General features: G+C 28.1%; 3 protein-coding genes across 3 annotated transcripts; all 3 read left to right on the top strand.

The window, feature by feature from the left end:
- The first annotated feature begins 2,950 nt into the window (after positions 1-2,950).
- On the top strand, positions 2,951-5,605 carry LOC114374465 (cytochrome P450 71D8-like). Its single transcript, XM_028332105.1, has 2 exons — positions 2,951-3,910; positions 4,824-5,605. Exons 1-2 carry the CDS (start codon positions 3,005-3,007, stop codon positions 5,433-5,435), a joined length of 1,518 nt encoding a protein of 505 aa, XP_028187906.1. The 5' UTR covers positions 2,951-3,004; the 3' UTR covers positions 5,436-5,605.
- Positions 5,606-8,913: 3,308 nt separating this feature from the next.
- On the top strand, positions 8,914-11,381 carry LOC114373930 (cytochrome P450 71D8). The gene is made up of 2 exons (XM_028331509.1): positions 8,914-9,908; positions 10,537-11,381. Exons 1-2 carry the CDS (start codon positions 9,006-9,008, stop codon positions 11,146-11,148), a joined length of 1,515 nt encoding a protein of 504 aa, XP_028187310.1. The 5' UTR covers positions 8,914-9,005; the 3' UTR covers positions 11,149-11,381.
- Positions 11,382-22,677: 11,296 nt separating this feature from the next.
- Positions 22,678-25,713, top strand: LOC114375015 (cytochrome P450 71D8-like). Its single transcript, XM_028332751.1, has 2 exons — positions 22,678-23,641; positions 24,844-25,713. The coding sequence occupies exons 1-2, from the start codon at positions 22,733-22,735 to the stop codon at positions 25,453-25,455; spliced, it is 1,521 nt and encodes a 506-aa protein (XP_028188552.1). The 5' UTR covers positions 22,678-22,732; the 3' UTR covers positions 25,456-25,713.
- Positions 25,714-26,610: the final 897 nt, after the last annotated feature.

Consider the following 26,610-nt stretch of genomic DNA (forward strand, 5'->3'; position numbering starts at 1 on the left):
AGTTGTTTTTGTAGCTGCTGATATATTTCTGCTTCAAGTTTAACTGTTGTATCAACAATATTAGTGTTTTTCTTGTTATAATGTTTCCCAGAGAAGGGAAGCTTTTGGGAGGCTTTCTTGGGGATACCTATTGTATACATTTTTTGCATCCTCTATTGAGATTTTGGAACACATCTTATGGGCCAAATCATAAAATAAATTTTTCCTTTCAAATGGTATGTGCAATGATTAAAATGGATGTACTTTATAAATTAAGCATTAATGGTAAATTTTATCATTAAATTTTTAATTTTATAAATTTTATCATTTAAATTTTATTTATGTGAATTTTAACATCTAACTTTTATAATTTTTGGACTTTTATGATTGAAATTTCTTTTCCCACAAATTTTATCATCTAACATTCAGCATTTCACAAATTTTATCATTTAAATTTTCGTTTGTGATGTTTTACCATTGCGTTGATAACAAAACGATATAAAAAGTTATTTTTTAGATTTTTATGCATTGGAAATTTTTATACATCGATAGTCATTATAACTAATGTAAAAAAAAATCTATTTTCTACAACTATTATAATTACAATCGATGTTAAAAGTTAAAAATATCTATCTTTGACAAATAATTTTTAAAATAACCTAGTTTGATATATAATTTTACAAAATCACCTAGTTTTGTAAAAAAAAGTTCATAAGCAATAGTAAAATACACAAAATTAAAAATTTGGATGGTAAAATTTATAAAATAATAAAAATTAAGTGATAAAATTTATAATTAAACATAGGATTAAAAGACACTTGTCACCAAACTAAGATAGGTTGTTGTGTAATTTAACTAGCCTAAAGAATATATATATATTAGATATAAAATGTAAATTGTGTAATTATAGGAATTGAACGAATAATTGAAAAAAAAATCATGGAAATAAGTAGGCTCCTTTGCAAATTACGGTCAAAACTCATCTCATGATATTAGTCTATTAGATCATGAGGGGGTTTCACACCAATTAATGAATCATTATCAAAGAGTCAAAACATGATTATTGTGAAACGTCAAAAAAATAACCTACAATTATGGATATATTTTTCAAATAAAATAAAAATTTTATTTTTAAAATGATAATTAGGCTATTTATTATCTTTAGGGATATTTTCATAACTTGTCCCATTTCATTAATTTGATCTGCTTTAAAATTAACTTTAATGGTTTCGGATTTTACAAATTAAATTTGGCGAGTAATTAATGAGAATAAATTCAAGTTATATATCACGTAATATTTTTTAAATCATACTGTTTTTTTTTATAATAATTATGTGTTAATAACTACATAAATAAATTTAATAATTTACAAACCTTAAATCTAAACTATCTTTAAAAAAATTTCAAATTAATCTAAACTAACTGCGTAGAAAATTAACAATAAATCATGATAGATAATTAGGTTCTTTAAATATGTTATATTTCTAGTTATGCACATGAAAAAAGACTACTTAAAGAAAAAAAACTCACTTTATCTCCTCTTGAGAAACATTTAATCTTCTACTATTGATATTCTTCGTGAAAACACAAAAGAAAAAAAAAAAAAACCTTAATTTCATACTGGCTCATTGATAACCTTTTTAAGGATTTAGCTTCCCACTATTACAGTGCAACTCCTGGCCCTCACAAGTAAAATCCCAACTCTTCCCCCGGCAATATATCATTGTTGACTCGTAGAAATATGCATGGTCTCATAGTCATGGCTATAGGATTGAATAAGATTAATAATTAAGCCGCCTAAGAAAGAAAAAAGAAGATTGAGTGAATACTGAATAGTCGACCATATATGCCAGTAGTTTGAATAAGATTAAATCCAAAAAAGCAATATATGTTTTTTTATACAGCAAAAGCAAACACCGAGTTTGTTTCTTATTTGGTGCCTATAAATCCAAATAAGCATAGGCAATATACTGTCTATAAATTGAAAATCAATATAGTGCAATAAAAAACAAAAAGCCAATAATGGTTGAAAACTTGTTTTGAAAAGTAAATATTAAATAGTTTTTATTTTGAAAACTAGCCAAATCTCTGTCTACAATTTTCTTCTTCTTCTTCTCGTAAGATGATAACGTGATAATATTTTTTAAGAAGAAGATGACCTAGTAGATTTTTTTATCCATAAAAATTAAATATAGTATTAAAATTTTTATAATATTAACACATGCTATTCAATTAATTAACTTGGAGTCATTTATAGGATATTTTTGTAATGGAGATAAACGTGCTTGAGAAATCTAAAAATGAATCAAAGTGGGCTCTTTTTAATGAAATCTAGAAATCAGACAATATTAGGTGGCGGCCTCTTTCAATTTGTTTATATTTTTTTAAAAGAAAACCAGCACGTGTTATGAACAAAAAAAAGGAAGTACTAGTATTGACTTTATAGGAGTTTATAGATGACCACTTTATTCAAGATAACTTTCTCGAAGAAAAAGGCACCCACACAATTTGAGAAAAACAGACGCACACACAATTTGAAAATATGAACTGGATTTTATTTTTTTATTATGATATTGATATAAAAATATTTATCAGATTTTTTATTTATTTATAAGTCTCAAATTTAAAATTTTACTTAAAAAATCTAATCCAATATCATTATTTATTTATAATAGATAACCAAAATTAAAGTTATTATCTTTTTATAAACAAAAATTGTGTGTGCTTTTCTATAATCAAATTAAATTAATGTACTAAATTAATTTTTATTGTGCGCATCTAATCATTATAATTTTAAGGACTAAATTATTTCATAGTTTATAACTAAAGGAGCATTTCGTTAATTTCGTGAACCAATTTCACTGACTAATATAATTTTTGAGATTAAAATAATGATTCACTCATCTCTAGCTATAATGTACTAGACCGTTGTCGTCATTAGGATTTATATTTTCTATAAGAACCCTCATGATTCTCAGCAAACAATGAACTCCTAGGACCAGTTGATTCTATTTCCCATAAAGCCATGGAACATTCTCAACTGTCCATTGTCATTACCTTCTTTGTTTTCTTGCTCTTGCTTAGGCTAGTTAAAAATCACAAGCCAAAATCGAGTCACAAGTTGCCCCCTGGTCCATGGAAGTTACCTATCATTGGTAACCTTCATCAGGTAGCACTAGCAGCTTCACTTCCACATCATGCTCTCCAAAAACTTGCCCGTAAATATGGACCTCTCATGCACCTCCAACTTGGTGAAATTTCAACACTGGTTGTGTCCTCCCCCAAGATGGCCATGGAGATAATGAAAACACATGATCTTGCTTTTGTTCAGAGGCCCCAACTTCTGGCTCCTCAATATATGGCATATGGGGCAACAGATATTGCTTTTGCTCCATACGGTGAATATTGGAGGCAAATGAGAAAAATATGTACGTTGGAGCTTCTAAGTGCCAAGAGGGTCCAATCTTTCTCTCATATCAGACAAGATGAGAACAGAAAACTCATACAATCAATTCAATCATCTGCAGGCTCACCAATCGATCTTAGTAGCAAACTTTTCTCGTTGTTGGGCACCACTGTTTCTAGGGCAGCGTTTGGAAACAAAAATGATGACCAAGATGAGTTTATGTCTTTGGTCAGAAAAGCTGTAGCAATGACAGGAGGATTTGAACTGGATGATATGTTTCCTTCATTGAAGCCGTTACACTTACTAACTGGGCAGAAAGCCAAAGTGGAGGAAATTCACAAGCGGGCAGACAGAATCCTGGAAGACATTCTGAGAAAGCATGTTGAAAAACGAACAAGAGCAAAAGAAGAAGGCAACAACAGTGAAGCACAGCAAGAAGATCTTGTTGATGTTCTTTTGAGAATCCAACAAAGTGGGAGCCTCGAGGTCCAAATGACAACCGGACACGTCAAAGCTGTCATATGGGTAAGTAAATTAATATTATGCCACAAAACTCTATTTTTTTTTTTATTCTACCACAAAAATGAAGGATAGACCCATTTATTCACTGAGTCACCGTACATGTTTTTCAGGGGAAAAAAACCCACCTCTTAATATGTTCACAAGTCACAAGCAAGCAAAAACGGTTAATATAAGTTGAAAGACAGTTTTTTAGAAATGGCCGGATAATATGCAATCATATAGCTGTTGCATATTTTTTTTTCAATTGTTGGAGTCACCGATGATATTATATGTAGACTTGTTTGATGTTTGCGTAATTTGGGTGCATGAGTCAAATAGACAGCACAAAAGATTACAAGAGTACTGTATGAAATAAGTAATTCATAAACACACGTAGAGAAAGATTAATTTATATCCAATGTAATTTCACATTTTAATGAATTTTTTACTAGATAATTTTATTTTAAAATCTAATTTTAGAATAAAAGTTATTAAATATACACAATATTAAATTAATACAAAATTATTTAATATTTCACAATTAATTACACACAAAAAATAACCCTTCAATTATTATTTTTTATTATTTAGATCTTTATAAAATTTGATACTTACAATCTAAGTAATATGTAGTTCTAGTTTAATATATGATTAGATTGATAATTACAATTACATTATACAAAATTGATTAGAAGATAAAATGTGAGTTAGATGGTTTATAAAATAAGAAAAATAAAAAAAAATCATAATTTGATTCTTTTTGCTAATAAAAATAAAAAATTAACATTTGACGATGTAAAAGAAAATACAAAATTATCAAATTGATGGCATAGTTATGTAACCCGCAATTTTATCAAACCCTATTATTTTCATTCTGATGCATTAAACTAATTCATAATATTATTCTTTTCATGCCATATTTCTCTTGTTTATCCAGGACATATTTGCTGCTGGAACTGATACCTCAGCATCAACGTTGGAGTGGGCAATGGCAGAAATGATGAAAAATCCAAGAGTGAGGGAAAAGGCACAAGCTGTAATAAGACAAGCATTCAAAGGAAAGGAAACAATACGTGAAACTGATCTAGAAGAACTTAGTTACCTAAAGTCAGTGATCAAAGAAACGTTAAGGTTACACCCTCCTTCTCAGTTGATCCCTAGAGAATGCATCAAATCAACCAACATTGATGGGTACGAAATACCAATAAAGAGTAAAGTCATGATAAACACATGGGCAATTGGAAGAGATCCCCAATATTGGAGTGATGCTGAGAGGTTTATCCCAGAGAGATTCGATGGTAGTTATATCGATTTCAAAGGGAATAGCTATGAGTATATACCTTTTGGGGCAGGAAGGAGAATGTGTCCAGGCATGACATTTGGTTTGGCTAGCATTACGCTTCCATTGGCTTTATTACTCTATCACTTTAATTGGGAACTCCCAAATAAGATGAAACCTGAAGATTTGGATATGAATGAACACTTTGGAATGACAGTTGGCAGGAAAAACAAATTGTGTTTGATTCCCACCGTTTACCAAGCTACATGATACTTATATTTTTTAATAGGCAAAAAAAGATTTAATAAAAGTACCAATGTTACCAGTGATAATGTTTGTAGTACCTGTTGATATCTCTACCCTTTGCGGAGTCTTGTCTAATGTAATTTATTGTTTGTTACTGAATCTATAATATATAATCCAATATTTTTAAATTTGAATTGATGAGTAAATTGATGAAGACACTGGTTTAAGCTTTAATGATTCAATACGTGTTGAATCATGTTGAATTAATTTTATATATTTTAATATTATATAATATTTTAAGTAATAAAATAGTAAAATTAGGGTCTGAAAAATTATAAAATTTGTATAAATAATTTAATTATATGGTTCACAAGATAAAGATTAATAACCGTTAACAAAATAATTGATAATTATGTAAAATATTTATGTATTTTTATTTATATTTAAAATATTTTAGATTAAATAAAAAACAATTTACTTTTTAAAAAGACTGATTCAAAATCGATTTTTCCTAATTCTCACTAATTCTAAAATACTGCAGTTTTTGGAGTATCCAAAGTGATCACAAGTTTTCTCTAGTGGATAATACTTTTTATGACATCACATCATATTTCTATATATATATATAATATAAATTTAAACAAACCAACCCAAACTACTCGTATCTATTTATTGTCTGAACACTCTTATCACCTCCACACTAATAAATTTAATAATTTGCAAACTTTAAATCAAACTTCACATGAACTTGTTGATTAAGAATTTTAGTACTAGATTCGAAAACTATAAATCAATAAATATAAGAGTTTGATTTTTAGGACTAATTAATACTAAACCAAAACACTTTAAGAATTTTTTGTTTTCAAACTAACAATCATTTAGATTCTCAATTTAATACATAATGTATTTCTCAAAAATTTATTATAAGAATAAATTTTATAGTAAGTATAAAACAAGTAATCGAATTATGATAACTGATTCTTATGAACCCATACATACTTTTTGTAAACTAGTGTAAAATAATACTTGAATTAACAATATTTACGAATATATTAATATGTTTGTCATAATACTATACAAAAACATGTATAAACGAAAGTAATAAAGAATGAGCCATGGGCAGCAAAATGAGTTACATTGAAAGAAATTACTATAACAGAGAGAGAAGAAATGAGCAAGAACACATGTTTCCGTGGAGCCGAAAAACCATGATCGAGAATGACAAAGTTTAGTATACAATAAATATGCAAATATTGGTAACAGAATAAAAACAGTACATCCTTGCCTATTTATAAAAAAAAAATACAAATAATTGGTCTTCAAAAGCATATCTTAACCGTGTCCTTAAATGTTAACGAACTCTTTCAAATTTTGCTACTTATAGTACGCTTCTTCTAAATTCGAAAGTATCAGACTGACCATTCGGTTTATTATTCATCGATTCCATATTTTCGACATTGACAAAACAAATTTTTATTATTGTATTATCATTCTTATTCGAAAGGTAATTAATCGAATATTTAACTGAGAATTTTATTCGAACGTCCCCAACAGAATTATAGAAAATTAACAATAAATCCCCGTGGATAATTGGATTTTAATTTAAGTATGTTATCAAATGTTGGATCTGATGTGTATGGAGAAAAAATTATTGAGAGAAATGAAACTTTAGTAATTTCTACGTTTTGAAAAGATTTAATCTCCAACTATCGATTAAAGTTATTTTTGGTGGTAAAAAAAAATCCTTTCACACTGGATCAGGCCAAGTTTGGTGTTCAATCTTCTTTAGGATTTAGATTCCCTCCATTACGCTATAACTCTTGTCCCTCACAAAAATCCCAACTCTGCCCCCGGCAATATATCGTAGAAGTATGGTCTTGATATGATGTCACATGGGATTTGAATAAATAAGCCGCCTGAGGAATACTCAGTCCAAGTCGTGCCTTAAAAAAATTCCGTCTTAGTCGACCACGACATGGTAGTTGATATTTTTCTGAAGAATAAAATAAAAAATTTCAATTTTGTCAAAAAAGTAAAATAAAGTTGATATTGGCTGCTGCGTTTATATTTTCACAGTGACTTGGTTAAGCAATTTAAGCATTAGTGGAAAGCTGCAATGAACATGAGTCGAGATAGCGATGAATAATTAAATTGTTGCCGTCTTGATTGAATTTCAAACCAGTTAAATTATTTGTTTTCATGATGAAGCGAACCTAAGACGTTGGTATTTCGGACTGAGAAAAATATACTTAAACACTCAAAATGCCATTTAATCCTTAGTAAGACACAAAAAAAAAAATTATGACTAATATAACGTGACAAAGAAAAAATGAGATAGAAAAATAAACCGTTTTCTACCCACAATTACAATAATGTATCATCTTTATATAGAATTTTAATACAGTCAATTGGTTAAGAAAATTGACTTTTAGTAAAAAAATTCTTTCAATCATAACTTCAAGATTCAAATTTTAAGTTCTTATTCAATAGAGTCATGGAGTATATGGAATTATGGAGAACGTTAAACATCATGTTGAAAAGCGGTAGGTGCATGTTGGGAGAAAGAATTGAATGATGATGGAAACACTACAAGCAAGGGCAGGAGTTGTGGAAATTTGCTGTTAACTTTGTTGTCGTTTTTGCTGTCAACAATTACTGTTAATAGGGGCTTACTGTGACTAGCTCATGTGCACAATAGGGTGAGAGTGAATTGGGGAAAATTGATAAGTGGCCAGGTTTAATTTGTTTGTGGGATACTGTTTTGGACTTATTTTCTAATTGCTTGGAATTTTATATATGTATCTTGTCTATTTATTCCAATTTGTACAACTTGTGTCAAATTGAACTTATCAATATTATTCAATTTTGTTTATAAAAAATAAAAATAAAAGGAAATATAATCAATTGTCTACCTAATTCTCGAGAGAAGCAAAGGTACACAAAAGAAAGATATTAAACGCCTAGAAGCTAGGGAAAGCAATCAAATTGGTTCACGTATATCTCTAGTCAATAAAGAAGGCTCCAATAAGTTAAAATCAACAGTTTAACTTTACCTATTGTAAAAATAAATAAATGACTGTATCCTAAAAGGCATCATATGACATTGCTATATATATATACATATATATTAAATTAGCACGAGTTATGAAGAAGAAAAAAATGTATTGTCTTTATAGGAGTTTATAGATGACTTCCAGATAGCTTAAATTTCTTTTAAAAAAAACTTTCCGGAAGGAAAAACAAACCCACGCAATTCCAAGAAAACACGCGCCCACACAAGTTGAAAATATGTGCTGTATTGACTTTATAACAGATGAACAAAATAAAAGCTCAGGATTTTTTTAATAAGCACAAATTGTGTGTGTGTTTTTTATAATTTAAGTGACGTTTTGTCATTCTGTTATAATATCATGAACCAATTTCTCACACTATTATGATTTAATTGAGACTAAAATAGTGATCCACTCATGATTAAAATAAGAGTAAGACCGTTGTTCGCATTAGGATTTAAATTTCTATAAGAACTCAAAGGATTCTCAGCAAACAATGAACTCCTGAGACCAGTAGTTGAGTCTAGTTGTTTCCCTTAAAGCCATGGAATATTCTCCATTGTCCATTGTTATTACCTTCTTTGTGTTCTTGCTCTTGCATTGGCTAGTTAAAACTTACAAGCAAAAATCGAGTCACAAGTTGCCCCCTGGCCCATGGAGGTTACCCATCATTGGTAACCTCCATCAGCTAGCATTAGCAGCTTCACTTCCTGATCAAGCTCTCCAAAAACTTGTCCGCAAATATGGACCTCTCATGCACCTCCAACTAGGTGAAATTTCAACACTTGTTGTGTCCTCCCCCAAGATGGCTATGGAGATGATGAAAACCCATGATGTTCATTTTGTGCAGAGGCCCCAACTTCTGGCTCCACAATTTATGGTCTATGGGGCAACAGATATTGCTTTTGCTCCATACGGTGATTATTGGAGGCAAATCAGGAAAATATGTACCTTGGAGCTTCTAAGTGCCAAGAGGGTCCAATCTTTCTCTCATATCAGACAAGATGAGAACAAAAAACTCATACAATCAATTCACTCATCCGCAGGCTCACCAATCGATCTTAGTGGGAAACTTTTCTCTTTGTTGGGAACCACTGTTTCAAGGGCAGCGTTTGGAAAAGAAAATGATGACCAAGATGAGTTTATGTCTTTGGTCAGAAAAGCTATAACAATGACAGGAGGATTTGAAGTGGATGACATGTTTCCTTCATTGAAACCGTTGCATTTACTGACCCGACAGAAGGCCAAAGTGGAGCATGTTCACCAGCGGGCAGACAAAATCTTAGAAGACATTCTCAGAAAGCATATGGAAAAACGAACAAGAGTAAAAGAAGGCAACGGTAGTGAAGCGGAGCAAGAAGATCTTGTTGATGTTCTTTTGAGACTCAAAGAAAGTGGCAGCCTCGAGGTTCCAATGACGATGGAGAACATCAAAGCTGTGATATGGGTTAGTAAATATTATGCCATAAAACTCATTTTTTTCTTTTTTCTTTTTTTTTTTTAATTTTACCACAAAAATGAAGGGTAGAACTATTTACTCACCTTACTTGTTTTTCTGGAAAAGGAAGAAAAACAAAACACCACTTATATTAGATCTTTTAATAAATTTTTTACTAGGTAATTTTATTTTAAAATCAAATATTAGAATAAAAGTTATTATGATATATAAAATATTAGATTAACTCAATTTTTTTATATTTCAAAATTAAATACACACAAAAATAACCCTTCATTTTTTTATTATTATTTAGAAGTTTAAAAAATTTGATATTTACAATCAAAGTAATCATGTAGAACAATTAAGTTAGTTAAACAGATTTTTTTTTTCGAAAATTAATGAGAAAAAATTGATAAAAACTTCACATTAATATTATGATGATAAAAAATAATATGTAATTCTAATTTAATGATTAGATCAATAATTACAATCACATTATACAAAATAGTTTATCGCGTTGATAGTGTAATTAGCTAACCCGCGATATTATCAAACCTTATTATTTTGGTTCTAATCTATTTAACTAATTCATCATATTTTTTCTCTCCATGTGGAAATATTTATTTTCTTTATCTAGAACATATTTGCTGCTGGAACTGATACCTCAGCATCAACATTGGAGTGGGCAATGTCAGAAATGATGAAAAATCCAAAAGTGAAGGAGAAGGCACAAGCTGAATTAAGACAAATATTCAAAGGAAAGGAAATAATACGTGAAACTGATCTAGAAGAACTTAGTTACCTGAAGTCAGTGATCAAAGAAACGTTGAGGTTACACCCTCCTTCTCAGTTGATTCCTAGAGAGTGCATCAAATCAACCAACATTGATGGGTACGAAATACCAATAAAAACTAAAGTCATGATAAACACATGGGCAATTGGAAGAGATCCCCAGTATTGGAGTGATGCAGATAGGTTTATCCCAGAGAGATTCAATGACAGTTCTATCGATTTCAAAGGAAATAGCTTTGAGTATATACCTTTTGGGGCAGGAAGGAGAATGTGTCCAGGCATGACATTTGGATTGGCTAGCATTACGCTTCCATTAGCTTTATTACTCTATCATTTTAATTGGGAACTCCCAAATAAGATGAAACCTGAGGATTTGGATATGGATGAACACTTCGGAATGACAGTTGCAAGAAAAAACAAGTTGTTTTTGATTCCCACTGTTTATGAAGCTTCATGATACACGTATTTTTTTTATAGGCCAAAAGAGATTTAATAAGAATACCAGTGGTACTCAAAATAAAAAAAAGTTATGGAGAATAAAGAAACTTAAAACACACACAAATATAATATTTGTAGTGTCTGTTGACACCTCCACACTTTGGGGAGTCTAGTTTGATGTAATTTTTTGTTTGTTATTGAATCTATAATCTATAATATTTGATTATCATTAATGATGGATATTTTTTGCAAGTGTCAAGTTTTTACTATTCATTGTATAATACATTTATACACTGTTTTCTTCTTTTTATATTCTTTTCTTATACACATTTTTCTTTTAACATAATTATTAACATTATTATTTTAGAAAATCATATAAAACATATATTTTAAAATAAAGCTATTTTATAATTAATTTAAATAATTCTCCATTTAATATAAATTTATTTTTTGTTATTAAATATAATAATAGTGATATGTACTATATAGTTTTGATATTTATATAATGTTGAAATGGTAAACCCATTTAAATTTGTATAAACATTTATATCATACACAACTAATATAAAATTTAGATACATAATCATTTTCACTAGATAATAAAAATATATAACTTTTAATAATTGAAGTAAATTAAAAATATTTATTGTATATGATTTTTTAAAAGATTTTAAAAAAGATAAGTCCATGTACAACTGCAATTACATATATATTATACTATCTTTAAAATATATAATTTTATTGTAAATTAAAATATTTTTATTATAATTTTCAACTTAATTACTATTATTTTATTTCATGTATTAAACTCTCATGCAACATCTACATATAATAAGCTATTTTATTCTATGTATTATACGAGTTATTTGAAGTTTGGTCTATGTATTATTTAACTCATTAATTAAAAAAATAAAACTAATAATTAGTTTTAAAAATGTTTTCATCTAATATTCAATTTCAATGTATTTAGTTTAATTGTTTTTTATACTTTAAATTATTCAGAATATTATTTATAAACTTAATTAAAATAAAAACTTATTTTATTTGAAATATAATTAATTATGTTAAGTATACAAAATTAATTATGCTCCAACATATTCGATTATAATCCATACATAATACATGCATAATTTGTTTCACTTTCATGAACTTACCAGATGGAGCAGATTGACACACATAAAAAAAACAGATTGGAGCAGGTCACAAATGATCATTTAAAAGAGTCACCAAATTTTATTAAGAGAGTTATTTTTCTATGCAAAAGAGAGTATTTTTATATGAAACTATAAAAATAAATTCAGATTACATAACCTTACGTAAATAATTAAAATTTAAAGTTACATCTCTTAAAAAAACTACTTATCACTTAAAAGAGTCATATAACTTTAAAAATATTTACATGACTTATATATTTTAAGTCAAAAAAACATTATTATTGGATAAATCTTATATTAATGAGTGTTAGACGTTTGACAAGTGTACCAAATATTCAAGTAATAAAATCTCGGAAGCCCGAGTGTTGAATTCTATAAGAATTTTGTGTTGTATTTATCTTGGATACTTTTCAATTTATAATTGAAGAATTAATAGAGAAAGGGATGGAAGAAGGAATAAGAAACGATTGAAGGGAGTAATAAAGTAAGGGAATTAAAGCAGAATAATTAAAGAAGGAAATTCAAAGAAATGCCAATGTTAAGACCTGACACGCCTTGTTGGCCTAGGATGCATGTATGAATTTATAATTTTTCTTTATCAATTTAATTGGATTTATTTTACTCATATCTATCCATTTACTTGTCCCTGATGTCTCAGGATGACAAATCTATTTTATTTACCTATCTCCCAAATTCTTTTGAAAAGACTTAATAAATAAAATGCATGAAGAATAAATTCTAGATGTTTGCTAAATGTGTGGACATAAAGTTATCATTCTATGTCTAGCAATGATTTTCTTACAATATCTTTTTTTTATTATTCTATTAGAAGTTACCCTCTCCCAAATATCTAACTCCTAAAAGAATGTAAAGATGAAAATGCAAGATATAATAGAAAAGATCATAAAATAGAAAAATCTGGAAAGAAATCCTTTTGCATTGATAAATCTGAAGTACACCATACATTGTTTGACTTTTTAGGCATGTCAGGCCCTAACTAAGGGATTAGCCACTCATGGCCATGAGGGCTTTTACAATGAGAGAGATGAAAGAAAGAGATACAAATGATAAGAGAAAGGAGAGGAAGAGTTCTCAGACTTTAGGTAGTAGTGAGAGTGCTTTGAGACTCAGTGTGTCGTTTCCTTTTGGTCAAACTCTCTATTTATAGCTTATTGAAGTGGGTTTTGGGCCTTCATAGGCTCGCTTAGCACGTTCAGATCGTGCGCTTAGCGGACTCTTCTCACTTAGCACGCTCTATTCTGTTGGATCGCGCGCTTAGCGCGTACTGTGCGCTTAGCAGGTTCTGTTTCTGTTGTGTCGCTTAGCGTGAATTGTGCGTTGAGCGTGAGTTCTGACTCTCATGCTTAACGCCTCGTTTAATGTTTGTGTCTCCTGTCTTGGCTGCACGCTAAGCGAGATGCTGGACTAGGCCATTTTTGTTTTTTTTTTCATTATTTTCCACTTTTTACTTATAATACCTTCAATTTTTATATCTGCAGCCAAAATTCAAGGAAACATCAATTCTGCTAAATAATTATTTTAAAGACAACTTTGCTTCATTTTTTATTATCAAGGTACAATTATTTAGTAGAGTGACTCATTTTACTTTTCATTAAATCATAAAATTGACATTCCGTGAATTGTGTGTATCTTTTTTTTTTGGTGCGCTTTGGGACCGTTGCTTCTCCAAACGGATCACTAAAGCATGTAACACCCCTGCTACCTTAGTTGGAAACGGAACTTGGGTGGGCATGGTGTCTCCCATAACCCGAAAATATTAAACATTTTCTTGGCTTCTTGGTCGGGATCAGTCAGATTAATAGGGATTTCTTTTGCATGATAAATCAAGGGTACGTTCTAGGGCTCAAGATTTTATGTTTGTTCTCGTGTCTTCATCGTATTTTAAATCGTATTTCCTCTCTTATTATTAATGAAATGACATAAGTATATTTCACTAAAAAAAAGCTCAAGCGTATGTTCCAAATGCTGACTTATGAGGTATATATGCCGCATATATGCATGGTCTCCACCTAGCGTGGTCTATATATGAATATAAGGACTCTTACGGTTACGAAACTGAATCCAAGATGGTTTTAAATTTAACTTGCTTCGTCATGGTGCTAATACAATGCATCCCTCGGCTCTTATGATTAATTAGACAGATACAATATTAATATTAATCGCTTACGCAAAGGGATTGGCATGCATATCACATTTACTCATACCTCTAGAGAACAGAATGGAATGGTCAATTGATTACGAATCACTCTATTTACTTTTCTTTAATTAAATTAATAATAAAACTAGCATTCTGTCAATTGTTTGTATCTTAAGAAATCATTATCTTTTTTTATTAAGTAATTAATGAAATATGACTTTACTCATTCCAATTAATTTTATCATTTTCTAATTTATCCTTTATTAAATCTTAGGCAAGATAACGCCCAAAACCATCATTTTCACTAATCATTTTTTTAATTTGTAGGAATCAAATTTATAATAATTTATATACTGCTCAACCAATTAAATAAACTCTTTTGTATTTTCATAAATTAAATTTTAAATATGTATTTATCATTTTTTTAATTTACGCTTGATTAAATCTTAGGCAAGAAAACATAAAAAATGGAAAAGTATCACGTATAATGAGAACAAAAATGTTACTTTTCTCTCTCCATTTTATTAAAGAACAAATAGAAAACTTATCCGCTTTTATTTGGTTCAATTTCGTGTTATATTCTTCATACCGAATGACGTTGTTCAATCTAATAAAGTTTTAAGAAAAGACGCTAAACACTAAGGTTTGTGTTTGTTTCAATGGAAAAAAAAAATAAGTTTGAAGAGAAATTTTATATTTTATTTATGATATTTACATTTCTTATTCTTTACTTTAATTTTAAAAAATACTTCTTTAAATCAAACACACCTTACAAATAAAAAATAAATTGCACGAACCTTTCCGAGATTTGTCCTTTTATACACTTGATATTTCTTTATTTTTAATTCTTACAGAAATCTCTTAATTTTTAGACTTTCTTTACACCGCCTCTCCTTAGATATGTAAAAAAGTGTTACACTCACCCTTCTTTAGGAGGGCTCAAAGTAACATGAAAAAAATATATGAAAAAGTATCATGTATAATGAGAAAAAACATTAAGATCAAATGAAATTATATATATTGAATACCGTTGGTCTTCTCCATCGAAGAGAACTATTGTTTTTTAAGTGAGAACAATTTATATGATTTATAATGTGTATAATAATAATAATTCAAATTTGACTTAAATAATAATTTAGTTCCTATAATATATTATATTCTTTTTGTTTATTTTAGTCTTTGTAAAAAAAATATTTTAATTTTTGTTGTCATGTAATAATATCATTGGTAATCTATTGACTTGTTTTATCATTAAGAAGTCTAACATAATAGTTATATATATATATATATATATATATATATATATATATATATATATATATAATTTTTTTTATAAATTATATTTTTAAGTCTTCATTTATTCATAATAGTTTACGATGTCAAATTAACTAGTTGATGCTGATTAAAAATAATTATTTTGTTAGACTCTTTGGTGACAAAACAAATAATTGAACTAATGACAATGTCATTGTTGCATCATCATTATTAGTGTTGATAACAAGGACCGAAAAAAAAAACTTTACATGCACTAAAATAAAAAATTCTTTTAAGAACTAAAATTAAAAATATGAAATACTGTAGACCAAATTATTATTATATAAAAGTTATATCAATAAAAACGGTTCTAACATTTAATATTTTTCATTAAATATATTAGTATTTTTTTTGTATCGATTAGCCGGTTAATTATGAAAGACGTTGCAATATGGGAGAAACATTGACGGGAATCGGTAAATAGATTATACACAGTCGAATTAAGGTGGAACATATATGTCAACTTCATTAATTACCTTGTGATTAGTGATTTGATTTTCTATTAAGGGTAAATAGTTATTTTTGTACGAGAATGTATAATTTGTTGATAAATGTGTGATAACGGCTAAATATGAGTTATTTTGATAATAAAAATATATTGAAAATATCTTTAAAAATATTTATTTAGTAATTATCTTTGACTTAAATATTAAGATTTGATATTTTTTTTATTTATGGTTTGCAGATATGAAAAGGAGAGATTAAAGGAAAAGAAGATCGAAAAAATATCCAAAATCTCAAGAAGGTATGATTACAAGCAAAACAAAAAGAAAGATTGTTAGCATCAGGTCAAGTCAACAACAAAGGGAGTCAAGCCAAGCAAAAACAACACCACAAAACCCCTCTAATAGGGGGTTTCATTTACTCCCCTTTCTTTCATCCCTCCTATCCCATTAGTTTCTTTCATCCCTCCTATCCCATTAGTTCTTATACCCCATCCACTGTAAGTCCCTCAATGGTCATGAGTGGCTAAATCTTTTAGCTAGGGCCTAACAGGCCTAAAATTTAAGCAATGTATAATGTACTCACTATCTATCAATGTAAAGGTGTTTTTTATTCTATTATCTTTTTTGTTTTTATCTTGTATTATTCATTTTTGACGCTCGGAAGAGGGTAACTTTTAATAGAACAAAAACAAAGGATTTCATAAGAAAGTCATTGCTAGTAATATAATGATTATTTTATGCTCATGCATTCTTGTAAACATCTAGAATTCATATTTCATGCATCTTTATTTGTTGAGTCTTTGCAAAGGAACTTGGAAGATAGATAAATAAAATAGGTTTGTCATTGCGAGGAATCAGAGATATGGATATAACAGAATCATAAAGAAAAATCATAAACTCATAGATCCTAGGAAAATCAGGCAGGTCTTTTATCTTCTATTTTTATCTTCTTATTATTCTTTTATCTTTTCTTATCTTTATCTTAATCTTTTATTTTTCTTATCTTTTACTTTTATTTTTTTATTTTTATCATCTTTTAATTTAAATCTTTTATTTTCATCTTTAAATCTTTATCTTATCTACTATATTTTCTTATCTTTATTTTAAGTTCTTTATCTATTACTTTTAAATTGGGTTTGTATTAATAATCTAAGTACAAACAAAGTCTATGTGAATTCGACACTCGGACTTTCAAGTACTTTACTACTTTGACAAATTTGATACACTTGTCAACGAGTTAATAATGTGTCTCTAGAAGATAAAAATATAAAATTTAGTCTCCAAAAGTGTAAAAAGTGGGATAAATATATCTGACCTTAAGTTTCTTCCTTAATAAAATAACCTACATGACACAGAGAGACAAATTTGTCAACTTAATCATGTCTAATTGTCAGAGACACATTTGTTATATAATATTTGTTGACTTTTCATCTTTCCACTTCACTGTTAAATACATCACTGAACGATAAAAATATAAAATTTAATCTCGAAAGTGTACAAGGTGCGACAAATATATCCAAATGCTAATAGTAAATTGTGACTAATTATTACAATTTGAAAAAAATTATAATGATTGCGACAATTTTTTTTAACAAACTCATAAATTAAATTGAGTCTAAAAGAAAAAAGAATACTCATTTTATAAACTATAAATCATTTTTTACACTCCTATACTTGATGAAAGGTTCAAATAAAAAATGTTTATTATAAAGCATTATAGTTAAATTAGATCCATAAATAATTTTTAAGAAAAATTGTAATTGCAATGACACTTTTAATGTGTAAAAAACATTCATCTTCTTTGGAATGATTTTTTTAAGGTTATGATTTTTTAAATGACCAGTCAATAAAAAAATAATTGTGTATGATTTAAAAATAATAATTTACAAATCAACAAACTTTTATTATTATAATTTATAATTTGATGTCATTGTATATACTAATAGACACTTATATTTTATCATGAAAAATTTATAAAAAAAACAGTTAAATAAATAATGTTTGATTAAATAGAAATAATGATTTTATTATCCTTTTATAGTAAAATTTCTTTTTTTTCCTATGTTGATAACATTTATTTAAGAATTAGCAACCAAAGGATTGATTTTTTTTGTAGTTGAAGAAAAGTAAGAAGAATTTGCCAAAGCAATAAAAAATCCCTTCCATTGGTAATATTTTATACAAGTCCATTGATGAAGCTTGAAGGTTATATAACGGAAACAGACAATTACCAATATGATATATCTCTCCCAAATTTTTGTCGCATTCATTATAAATTTTTCAAAATTATAATAATTAGTCATATTTTATTATTAACGTCCGAATATATTTGTCGAATTTTTTTTACACTTTTGAGGACTAAATTTTGTATTTTTATCTTTCAGGAATGTATTTGTCAGCAGAGTGAAAAAATGAAAAATTAAACACATATTATATAACAAATATGCCCTTATACTGACAATTAGAGATGACAACAATAATTTTAGTAACAAATTCATCTCTCTATGTCATGTATGTTATTTTATTAATGGTGACGGACAAAAGTTAACAGCCAGATATATTTATCGCACTTTATACACTTTTTTAAATTTTATATTTTTATTTTTCAAAAACACATTTATCAGAAAATTACACATTCAAGATAATTATTTACCCTTTTATTAATAGTCAGCTGACTTTATAGCGCAGAGATGTAAGCAAAACATGTAGTTTAACTTTCACCTGTCAAATTATAAATGATTTATTTAAAAGCGGATAAGATATGTGGTTGAGTTCAATAATAATCTCGTTTCTAGACTCTAACTCCGGCAGACAAACTTATAAAAATAAATAAATAAACTGTCAACATGTAATTAGTGTGGTCTAATATTATTTTCTACATGCATCCAAGGAAAGTATTATAGTAATTAAAAAGAACATTTTATTTTATTTTATTTATAATAATTATTATTATATTTTTAAACTAATCGAATTAAAATATAATTTATATATAATGCATGCCATTCCAAAAGTTTTTGTTTTCCCACGCGCATGTCTTTGTTTCATGGTAAGAATCAACATATATTGCAATTTGCTGATTTGCTCCTAGAATGATATCGTCACGGGCGATATTGTTGTATGGTAAGAAAAGAATCAACATACTTTGCAATTTGCTGATTTGGTCCTAGAATGATATCGTCACGGCCGATACTAATGGAACCATAAAATATGAAACACATTTTCTTATTTCGTAAATATTATATAGATAGGTTTTGTTTGAATTTAGTGTCTATCATTTTTTTTTATAAATAGTAAATATGAAGTACACTTTCTAATTTCATGAATATGACATGATATGTTTTAAATTTTATGTTTATCAATTTTAATAAGTATTAAAATTTTAAAAGTTTTAATAAATATTAGATATGAAACACATTTTCTAATCCATGAATATGATAAGTAATATATGTTTAAAATCCATGTTTATCTTTTAATAAAAACATTAAATAAGTGAGATTTATTTAATGTTTATGAATATGAAATTTATAAACATAAGTTCACCATGTTAGATAATCTTCGAAATTTAAACAACTGATTTTGATGAGTGCAAATTCTTTGCAGTAAAACAGAACAATATTTATTATAATAAATAAATTATTGGTCTGTATTACATTTAAATCACAAATATAACCACACCAGATCATTTTTATACGGGTTAATGAAAATAATTGAGTGATGTTACAAAATAAAAAAGGATTTTATTACATTATAAAATTAATCTTAACAAAAAATATAATCCAACGTCTAATTTGACCCTTCATAATAACTTTTAAGTTTTTAATCTTTAAATAAGAGGAATATAATCTCAATAGAGAAATTATGTTTGTATTTATTTATTTTCAACAAAAAGAAAGAAGAGAGAAGTAAGTAATTAATAAGATGATATATAATTGGAGTATAATGATAAAAAATTATAAATAATGAAGAGAAGTTGAATAAAGATAATGTTATATGCATAATATTTTAAGTATGCATGTTTCTTCTCATGTAAGCACACTTTTTTTTATATAAAAAATAGATAAAATATTGTATGATATTATAATAAATTAAGTCAATCTATTTTAATCAGTTATTCAATTAAAAAAAGTATTTTCTTTAATTATTGAAATTAATATTCACTTTTTTCATTTAACATTAAGTACAATATACTGTAAATTAATATAAATTATTTTATTAATTAAATCAATGTTTTAAAACTAAGAGTTTTAACATTTGTTTATATTTTAATTTTAACAATAAAATAATATTTTATCGTTTACTTTGAAATATTTTTCAAATATTTAATATATATTAAACACTACCTGTACGTGCAGTGTTAGATAAAGAAGTTAATCCTCTATTTTTTGTGTGAAAACATCCTCTCCAAATGGTTTGAAAACATTTCGTGTTAGCTAGCGTAAAAAAAGAGGACATTGAACATAAGTGATATTTGAAAAGAATAAAAAAAAGAAGAAAGAGTTGAATTATCTTAGTCTAATGTTTCTAGCTAGTCAGATATTTCTTTAGAAAAGAAAAATACAAAAGTAAATTTGATAAATATAATTATGTGAATTATTATTTTAAATCAAGTTGATGACGTACATGTAGACAGCCTAATGACAACAACAATAAAAATAATTAATTTAATTGATAATAATAAATTTATTTTATATATATATATATATATATATATATTAAAATTAACCTTATCATCCATGGCTCGTTAATACATTCTCAAGAAAGTAGTTAAGAGATGCATTAAATTATTTTGATCTCTTCTAATGGCCGGTCAATACATTCTCTAAAAAGTAGTTAAGAGATGCATTAAATGTAAGTTAAATTATTTTGATTTGTTTAGTTTTTCAAATTCACAATTTTGGTTTTTTGATTTTAATTGTAATATTTGATTTCTTGATTTTATAAATTGATGATTTTGGTTTCCTGATATATTATTAACTAATAATTATAATTATTAGAATTATTAAATTAAATAAAAATAATTAATCATTAAAAAACAATAAAGACTAATAATAAAAGTTTTTTTTAATTTTTTTTATTAAATTTATAATAATTAATAATTTTAATTAATTTATAATTAACTTAATAACTTAATTAATCAAAATTATTTATTAATAATCTATAAGAATGATTAAAATCACCAATTTATAGAACTAGAGGATGAATAGTTACTATCAAAATTCACAACCAAAAATTAAAAAAAGGATGCAAGTAAGTGTAAGACATGATCATGGACGTTGGCTACTATTATCGCATGAGGTTGGTGTTGCCACGGACATACATTAAGCTTCTTTTTTTTTCACCCTTTTAATTTTCTTCCAGCCATAAAAATCACGCATTATGTGGTACTTAATTTTCGGATGGCATGTTTTATTTGGAATTCCGCACAGCTTGCTTGTGTACATGATTTGCATGTTAGAGGGTTGGCATGGAGACGTAGACGCTTTACGGTGGTTATAAAATAAATAAATAAAAAGAGATAAAAATATTACTTTTCATTTTTTTTCTTCCAAAACAGATGTGAACATTGCCAAGAGTCAATCTCATGCATATATAATGGGGATTTTTTTTAAAGGAAATTAAAATAGAGACGACAATTTCTATTTTGATGTTATAACAGAGGTTAATGTGTTTTAATTATGCATGAGTGTGTTTCTCTTTAATTCTGCCCAACTTTCTTTTGGATGAAGATATCTATAATTCGAGAAATTTTTGGGAAGAAACTAACTCAACATCTCTTCCTTACACATCATAACCAATAGAAACTTATAAATGGTAAAATAAGAAGAAAAAATGTTTTTCATTTACTGATTTTTTTATTCCTTCTAATAAAGATATAATATAATTATTTTTCTTTAATAAGGATTTGATCTCAAGAAAACATTAAAAACAGTAACAGAATAATTTTTTTAATTTCTTGTTAGAATTAAAAAAATAGTAACTGATAAATTAAGTGCTATTAGAGAAAAATAATAATAATAATATCTTAGAAAATAATTTATACTTATGTAAAATATTTGAGTATATAATTTTATTTATCTTAAAAATATATGTTTAAAATATTTTATATTAAATTAAAAATAATAATTCAAATCATTTTTTATTTGCACTAGTTTTTTACTTGTTTTTTTAATTATAAATTTTGGACTGATTTAACCGATTCTTTATCCATTTTAAGTTGATCATGTTTTTTGAATTTATCGGTTTTAACCAAATCCCAATTGGACCATTGGGTCTAATTCTGTTATTAAACAATAATTTTCAATACATTAAACAAAAAAAAATGTTGAAAATTTTACCAGAATGTGTCAAAACTTGTGAAATTTCAAGTTTTCAACGACAATTTAATTCATTCAACGCCCCAGCTATGATCTTCCAAGAAAAAAAAAGGATAGATTGGTTTCCTTGCGGATTAAACTCTCCTCTATAAATAGGAAGTTAGGAACCAGCCCAATAATAATATAAACCCTTGAGACCTGACTCTATAATAAAGCCATGGAAGCTCAAACCTGGTTCTTGGTTATTGCCTTATTCCTCTTCCTTCTACTGAATCGGCTTGCAAAATATCTCAAGCCAAAACCTAATGCTGGTCACAAACTTCCCCCTGGTCCAAAAAAGCTACCTCTCGTAGGAAACATGCATCAACTAGCAGCAGCAGGTCCACTCCCACATCGTGCACTCCGAGAACTTGCTCATAAATATGGACCTCTGATGCACCTCCAACTTGGTGAGATTTCTGCAGTGGTAGTATCCTCCCCCAACATGGCCAAGGAAATAACCAAAACCCATGATGTTGCTTTTGTGCAGAGACCACAAATCATTTCTGCACAAATCTTGTCCTACGGGGGATTAGATGTTGTTTTCGCTCCATACGGTGATTACTGGAGACAAATGAGGAAGGTGTTCGTGTCAGAACTTCTAAGTGCCAAGAGGGTTCAGTCTTTCTCTTTTATTAGAGAAGACGAGGCAGCAAAACTTATAGACTCAATTCGAGCATCAGAAGGTTCACCAATCAATCTCACTAGAAAAATTTTCTCATTGGTGAGTGCTTCTGTTTCCAGGGCAGCAATTGGTAACAAATCTAAGGACCAGGATGAGTTTATGTATTGGGTTCAGAAAGTGATAGGATCTGTGGGAGGATTCGAACTTGCTGATTTGTTTCCTTCAATGAAGTTCATACATTTCATAACTGGGACGAAGGCCAAATTGGAGAAGCTGCTCAATAGGGTTGACAGGGTGCTGGAAAACATTGTCAGAGAGCATCTAGAAAGGCAAATAAGAGCAAAAGAAGGAAGAATTTTAGTTGATGAGGACGAAGATCTTGTTGATGTTCTTATCAGAGTCCAACAAGCTGACACTCTCGACATCAAAATGACCACTAGGCACGTCAAAGCTTTGATATTGGTTAGTATTAATAAATACTGCAAAATTATCTTTTAAACCTACATGAATATTATGTAGTTAATAGTCCACATTAGGACTGTGCTAAATTTGAATTGAACTGAACATCTTAAAAACAATTCGATTAAATCGTTTTTACAAAATGGTTTGGTTCAATTTTTTCAAAAATATTTGGTTTGATTTTGGATCAATTCTGTTCTGTTTGATTTTTTTGCACGCCCTTAGTCCATATGCATGTGCTCTCTTTATTTTCCTGAGCTTCCGATTTACAAATTTACGGAGAAAACTATCTGCATAAATAAATTGTTTAATCAACGTCTGGTTTTTAACTTGTTGAAATAAGTGCCTTTTAGTGGCCTTTTTATAACAAAATTCAAACCATTCCCACAGCTGCTTTTCCTTTCAAAGTTACGTACGAACAAGAGCGATAGCGAGTCGTAAAGTAATTGATCTCATTTAGATTTGTTTCTTCTTTGCCAATTCAATATTCAATAATAGAAGAAGTTCAGTTTTTTACTCTTAGTAGTAAAATAAGTTTGAACCTATAGTCGATCGGCTGGGGTTTGGTTTTTATTTCACTATTCCCATGTTTGCTTCCGGTTTGTTTTATAATATATGCTGTTGTGTGTATAATGGTAACCATTATTAGGCTGTTGTGAGTAAAGGATAAGAAAAGAGACATAAAAAATAATTATATTAATTAGGCGGGGGGAGGTTGGAATTAACCTTCGGTAGGTTATTTATGACAACAAATAACTGGATTTGAGTAATTGATAAGAAAAGAGACATAAAAAACAATTATAAATATAACAATTAAGTGATATGATAAAAAATAAAAGAAATAGAAAAAAAATGGGAGCTGACGAAAGAGACAATAGGTGTGTATTTATAGTAATCAAAAGTAAACAAATAGAGGTAAAATGTATTTCCAAGTGAGTCAACTTAGCTCCACCATTCACTAATTATATTGTTATTTCCTTTTCCTTTCCGACACTACATCATATTTCGCTTTTCTAGCTTTGCTGTTTCATACTAACAAATTTTTATAACATTATATTTTTCTATATCTTTCTGGTATATTAATGGTTTATCTTAGGTTTTTCTCCTTTTTTTATAGAGAATGTTATACAATTTTATTGTATTAATGCAAATTTTCTTTTGATTTTATCAAAATTGGTATGAAAATATTTTAATTGGTTGACTAGGATGTATTTGCTGGTGGAATTGATACTTCAGCATCAACATTAGAGTGGGCAATGACAGAAATGATGAAAAATCCAAGAGTGAGGGAGAAAGCACAAGCCGAGTTAAGACAAGCATTTAGAGAGAAGAAAATAATTCATGAAAGTGATATAGAGCAGCTTACTTATTTGAAGTTGGTGATCAAAGAGACATTAAGGCTACACCCACCTACTCCTTTATTGATCCCTAGAGAATGCTCTGAAGAAACCATCATTGCTGGGTATGAAATACCTGTCAAAACTAAAGTGATGATAAATGTATGGGCAATTTGTAGGGATCCCAAATATTGGACTGATGCAGAGAGGTTTGTCCCAGAAAGGTTCGAGGATAGTTCTATTGATTTCAAAGGGAATAACTTTGAGTACCTACCATTTGGGGCAGGAAGAAGAATATGTCCAGGCATCTCATTTGGTTTAGCAAGTATTATGCTTCCATTGGCTCAATTACTTTTGTATTTCAACTGGGAGCTCCCAAATGGGATGAAACCTGAGAGTATAGATATGACTGAACGCTTCGGATTGGCTATTGGGAGGAAAAATGATTTGTGTTTGATTCCCTTTATTTATGATCCTTGAGTGCATGATTGAGGAGTTCATGTTTATCAACCCCACTTTCAAATGTCCATGTTTATCAATTTCTTTGTTTTGAAGTGACGTCATTATATTTTATTAGTTGAAAAAATAAATTTTAAATGTTATTTAATACCTAAAGATGTAAAGAGAAAAATATACATATGATAGATGATATAGTGTGTTAGAAAAAGAGTTCTCTATGTAATCTTATACATTTTAAACATGATATCTTGTAATAATAGTAAATCGTTTTCCATTCTAGAATAACATTACAAATTATATATTATGAGCGCAACATATTATATTATATATACTATAGATATAAAAATTATGCATACGTTAAACTTTTTGTTTATTTCTATGAAAAGAATAAAAAGTGGGAAGGAAGTTAATTTTCGTGAGATCTAAAAAAAAAAGACTATCCCCAAATTGGCATTAAATTGGGAGAAGGGAAAATGATAGTTCATTTTTTTTTCAATTAAAAAGGTATAACATATAAGATTAAAGAAAAAAACAATTTTATGATAAGAAAAATATAATAAAGTAAACGATTAATTTTTTAATTAGTATAGAAATATTTTTAATATTTTTTTTCTTTCTTTTCACTACTTTTTTCACTCTTTCAAACAGATGAATAGAAATTTCCCCTCTCTTTTTTCTTCTTATTTTTATCCATCCAAACAATACATTTTTTTACTTTATTTTTCTTCATATTTTTTTTTTGTTTTTCATAATGTAAATAAAATAAAGAATTTTTTTTGACAATTCAACTTGAAAGTAACCAAGCAAAAGCAACATTGAGAATATGATAACGAGTTTGCAGTTTAAGTCTCAAAGAGAACAGAGATCCAAAAAAGAGAAGAATGAAACATAAATAGTTGATATTTGTTTAGTTTACAGGCAGTACCTAGCTAGCATAATCTAGTAACGAAGAAGTCTCAGAGAATGGAGATCCAAAGAGAAAAATGAAGTAGAAATAGTTGTATAAGTTTTCAAGAAATATATATATGTAGTAGTAGACTCAAGTAATGAAAATCAATTAGAGATCCATGATAGAAAATTGAAATTATAGAGAACATTTGGCGCCACTGTTGAGCTTCTGTCTAACCAAAGGCTTGAACAGCTCAAGGACACAAGAACAACTGAGTTACACGTTAG

The sequence above is a fragment of the Glycine soja genome, chromosome 11 (genome assembly GCF_004193775.1).
Source record: "Glycine soja cultivar W05 chromosome 11, ASM419377v2, whole genome shotgun sequence".
Classification (NCBI taxonomy): domain Eukaryota; kingdom Viridiplantae; phylum Streptophyta; class Magnoliopsida; order Fabales; family Fabaceae; genus Glycine; species Glycine soja.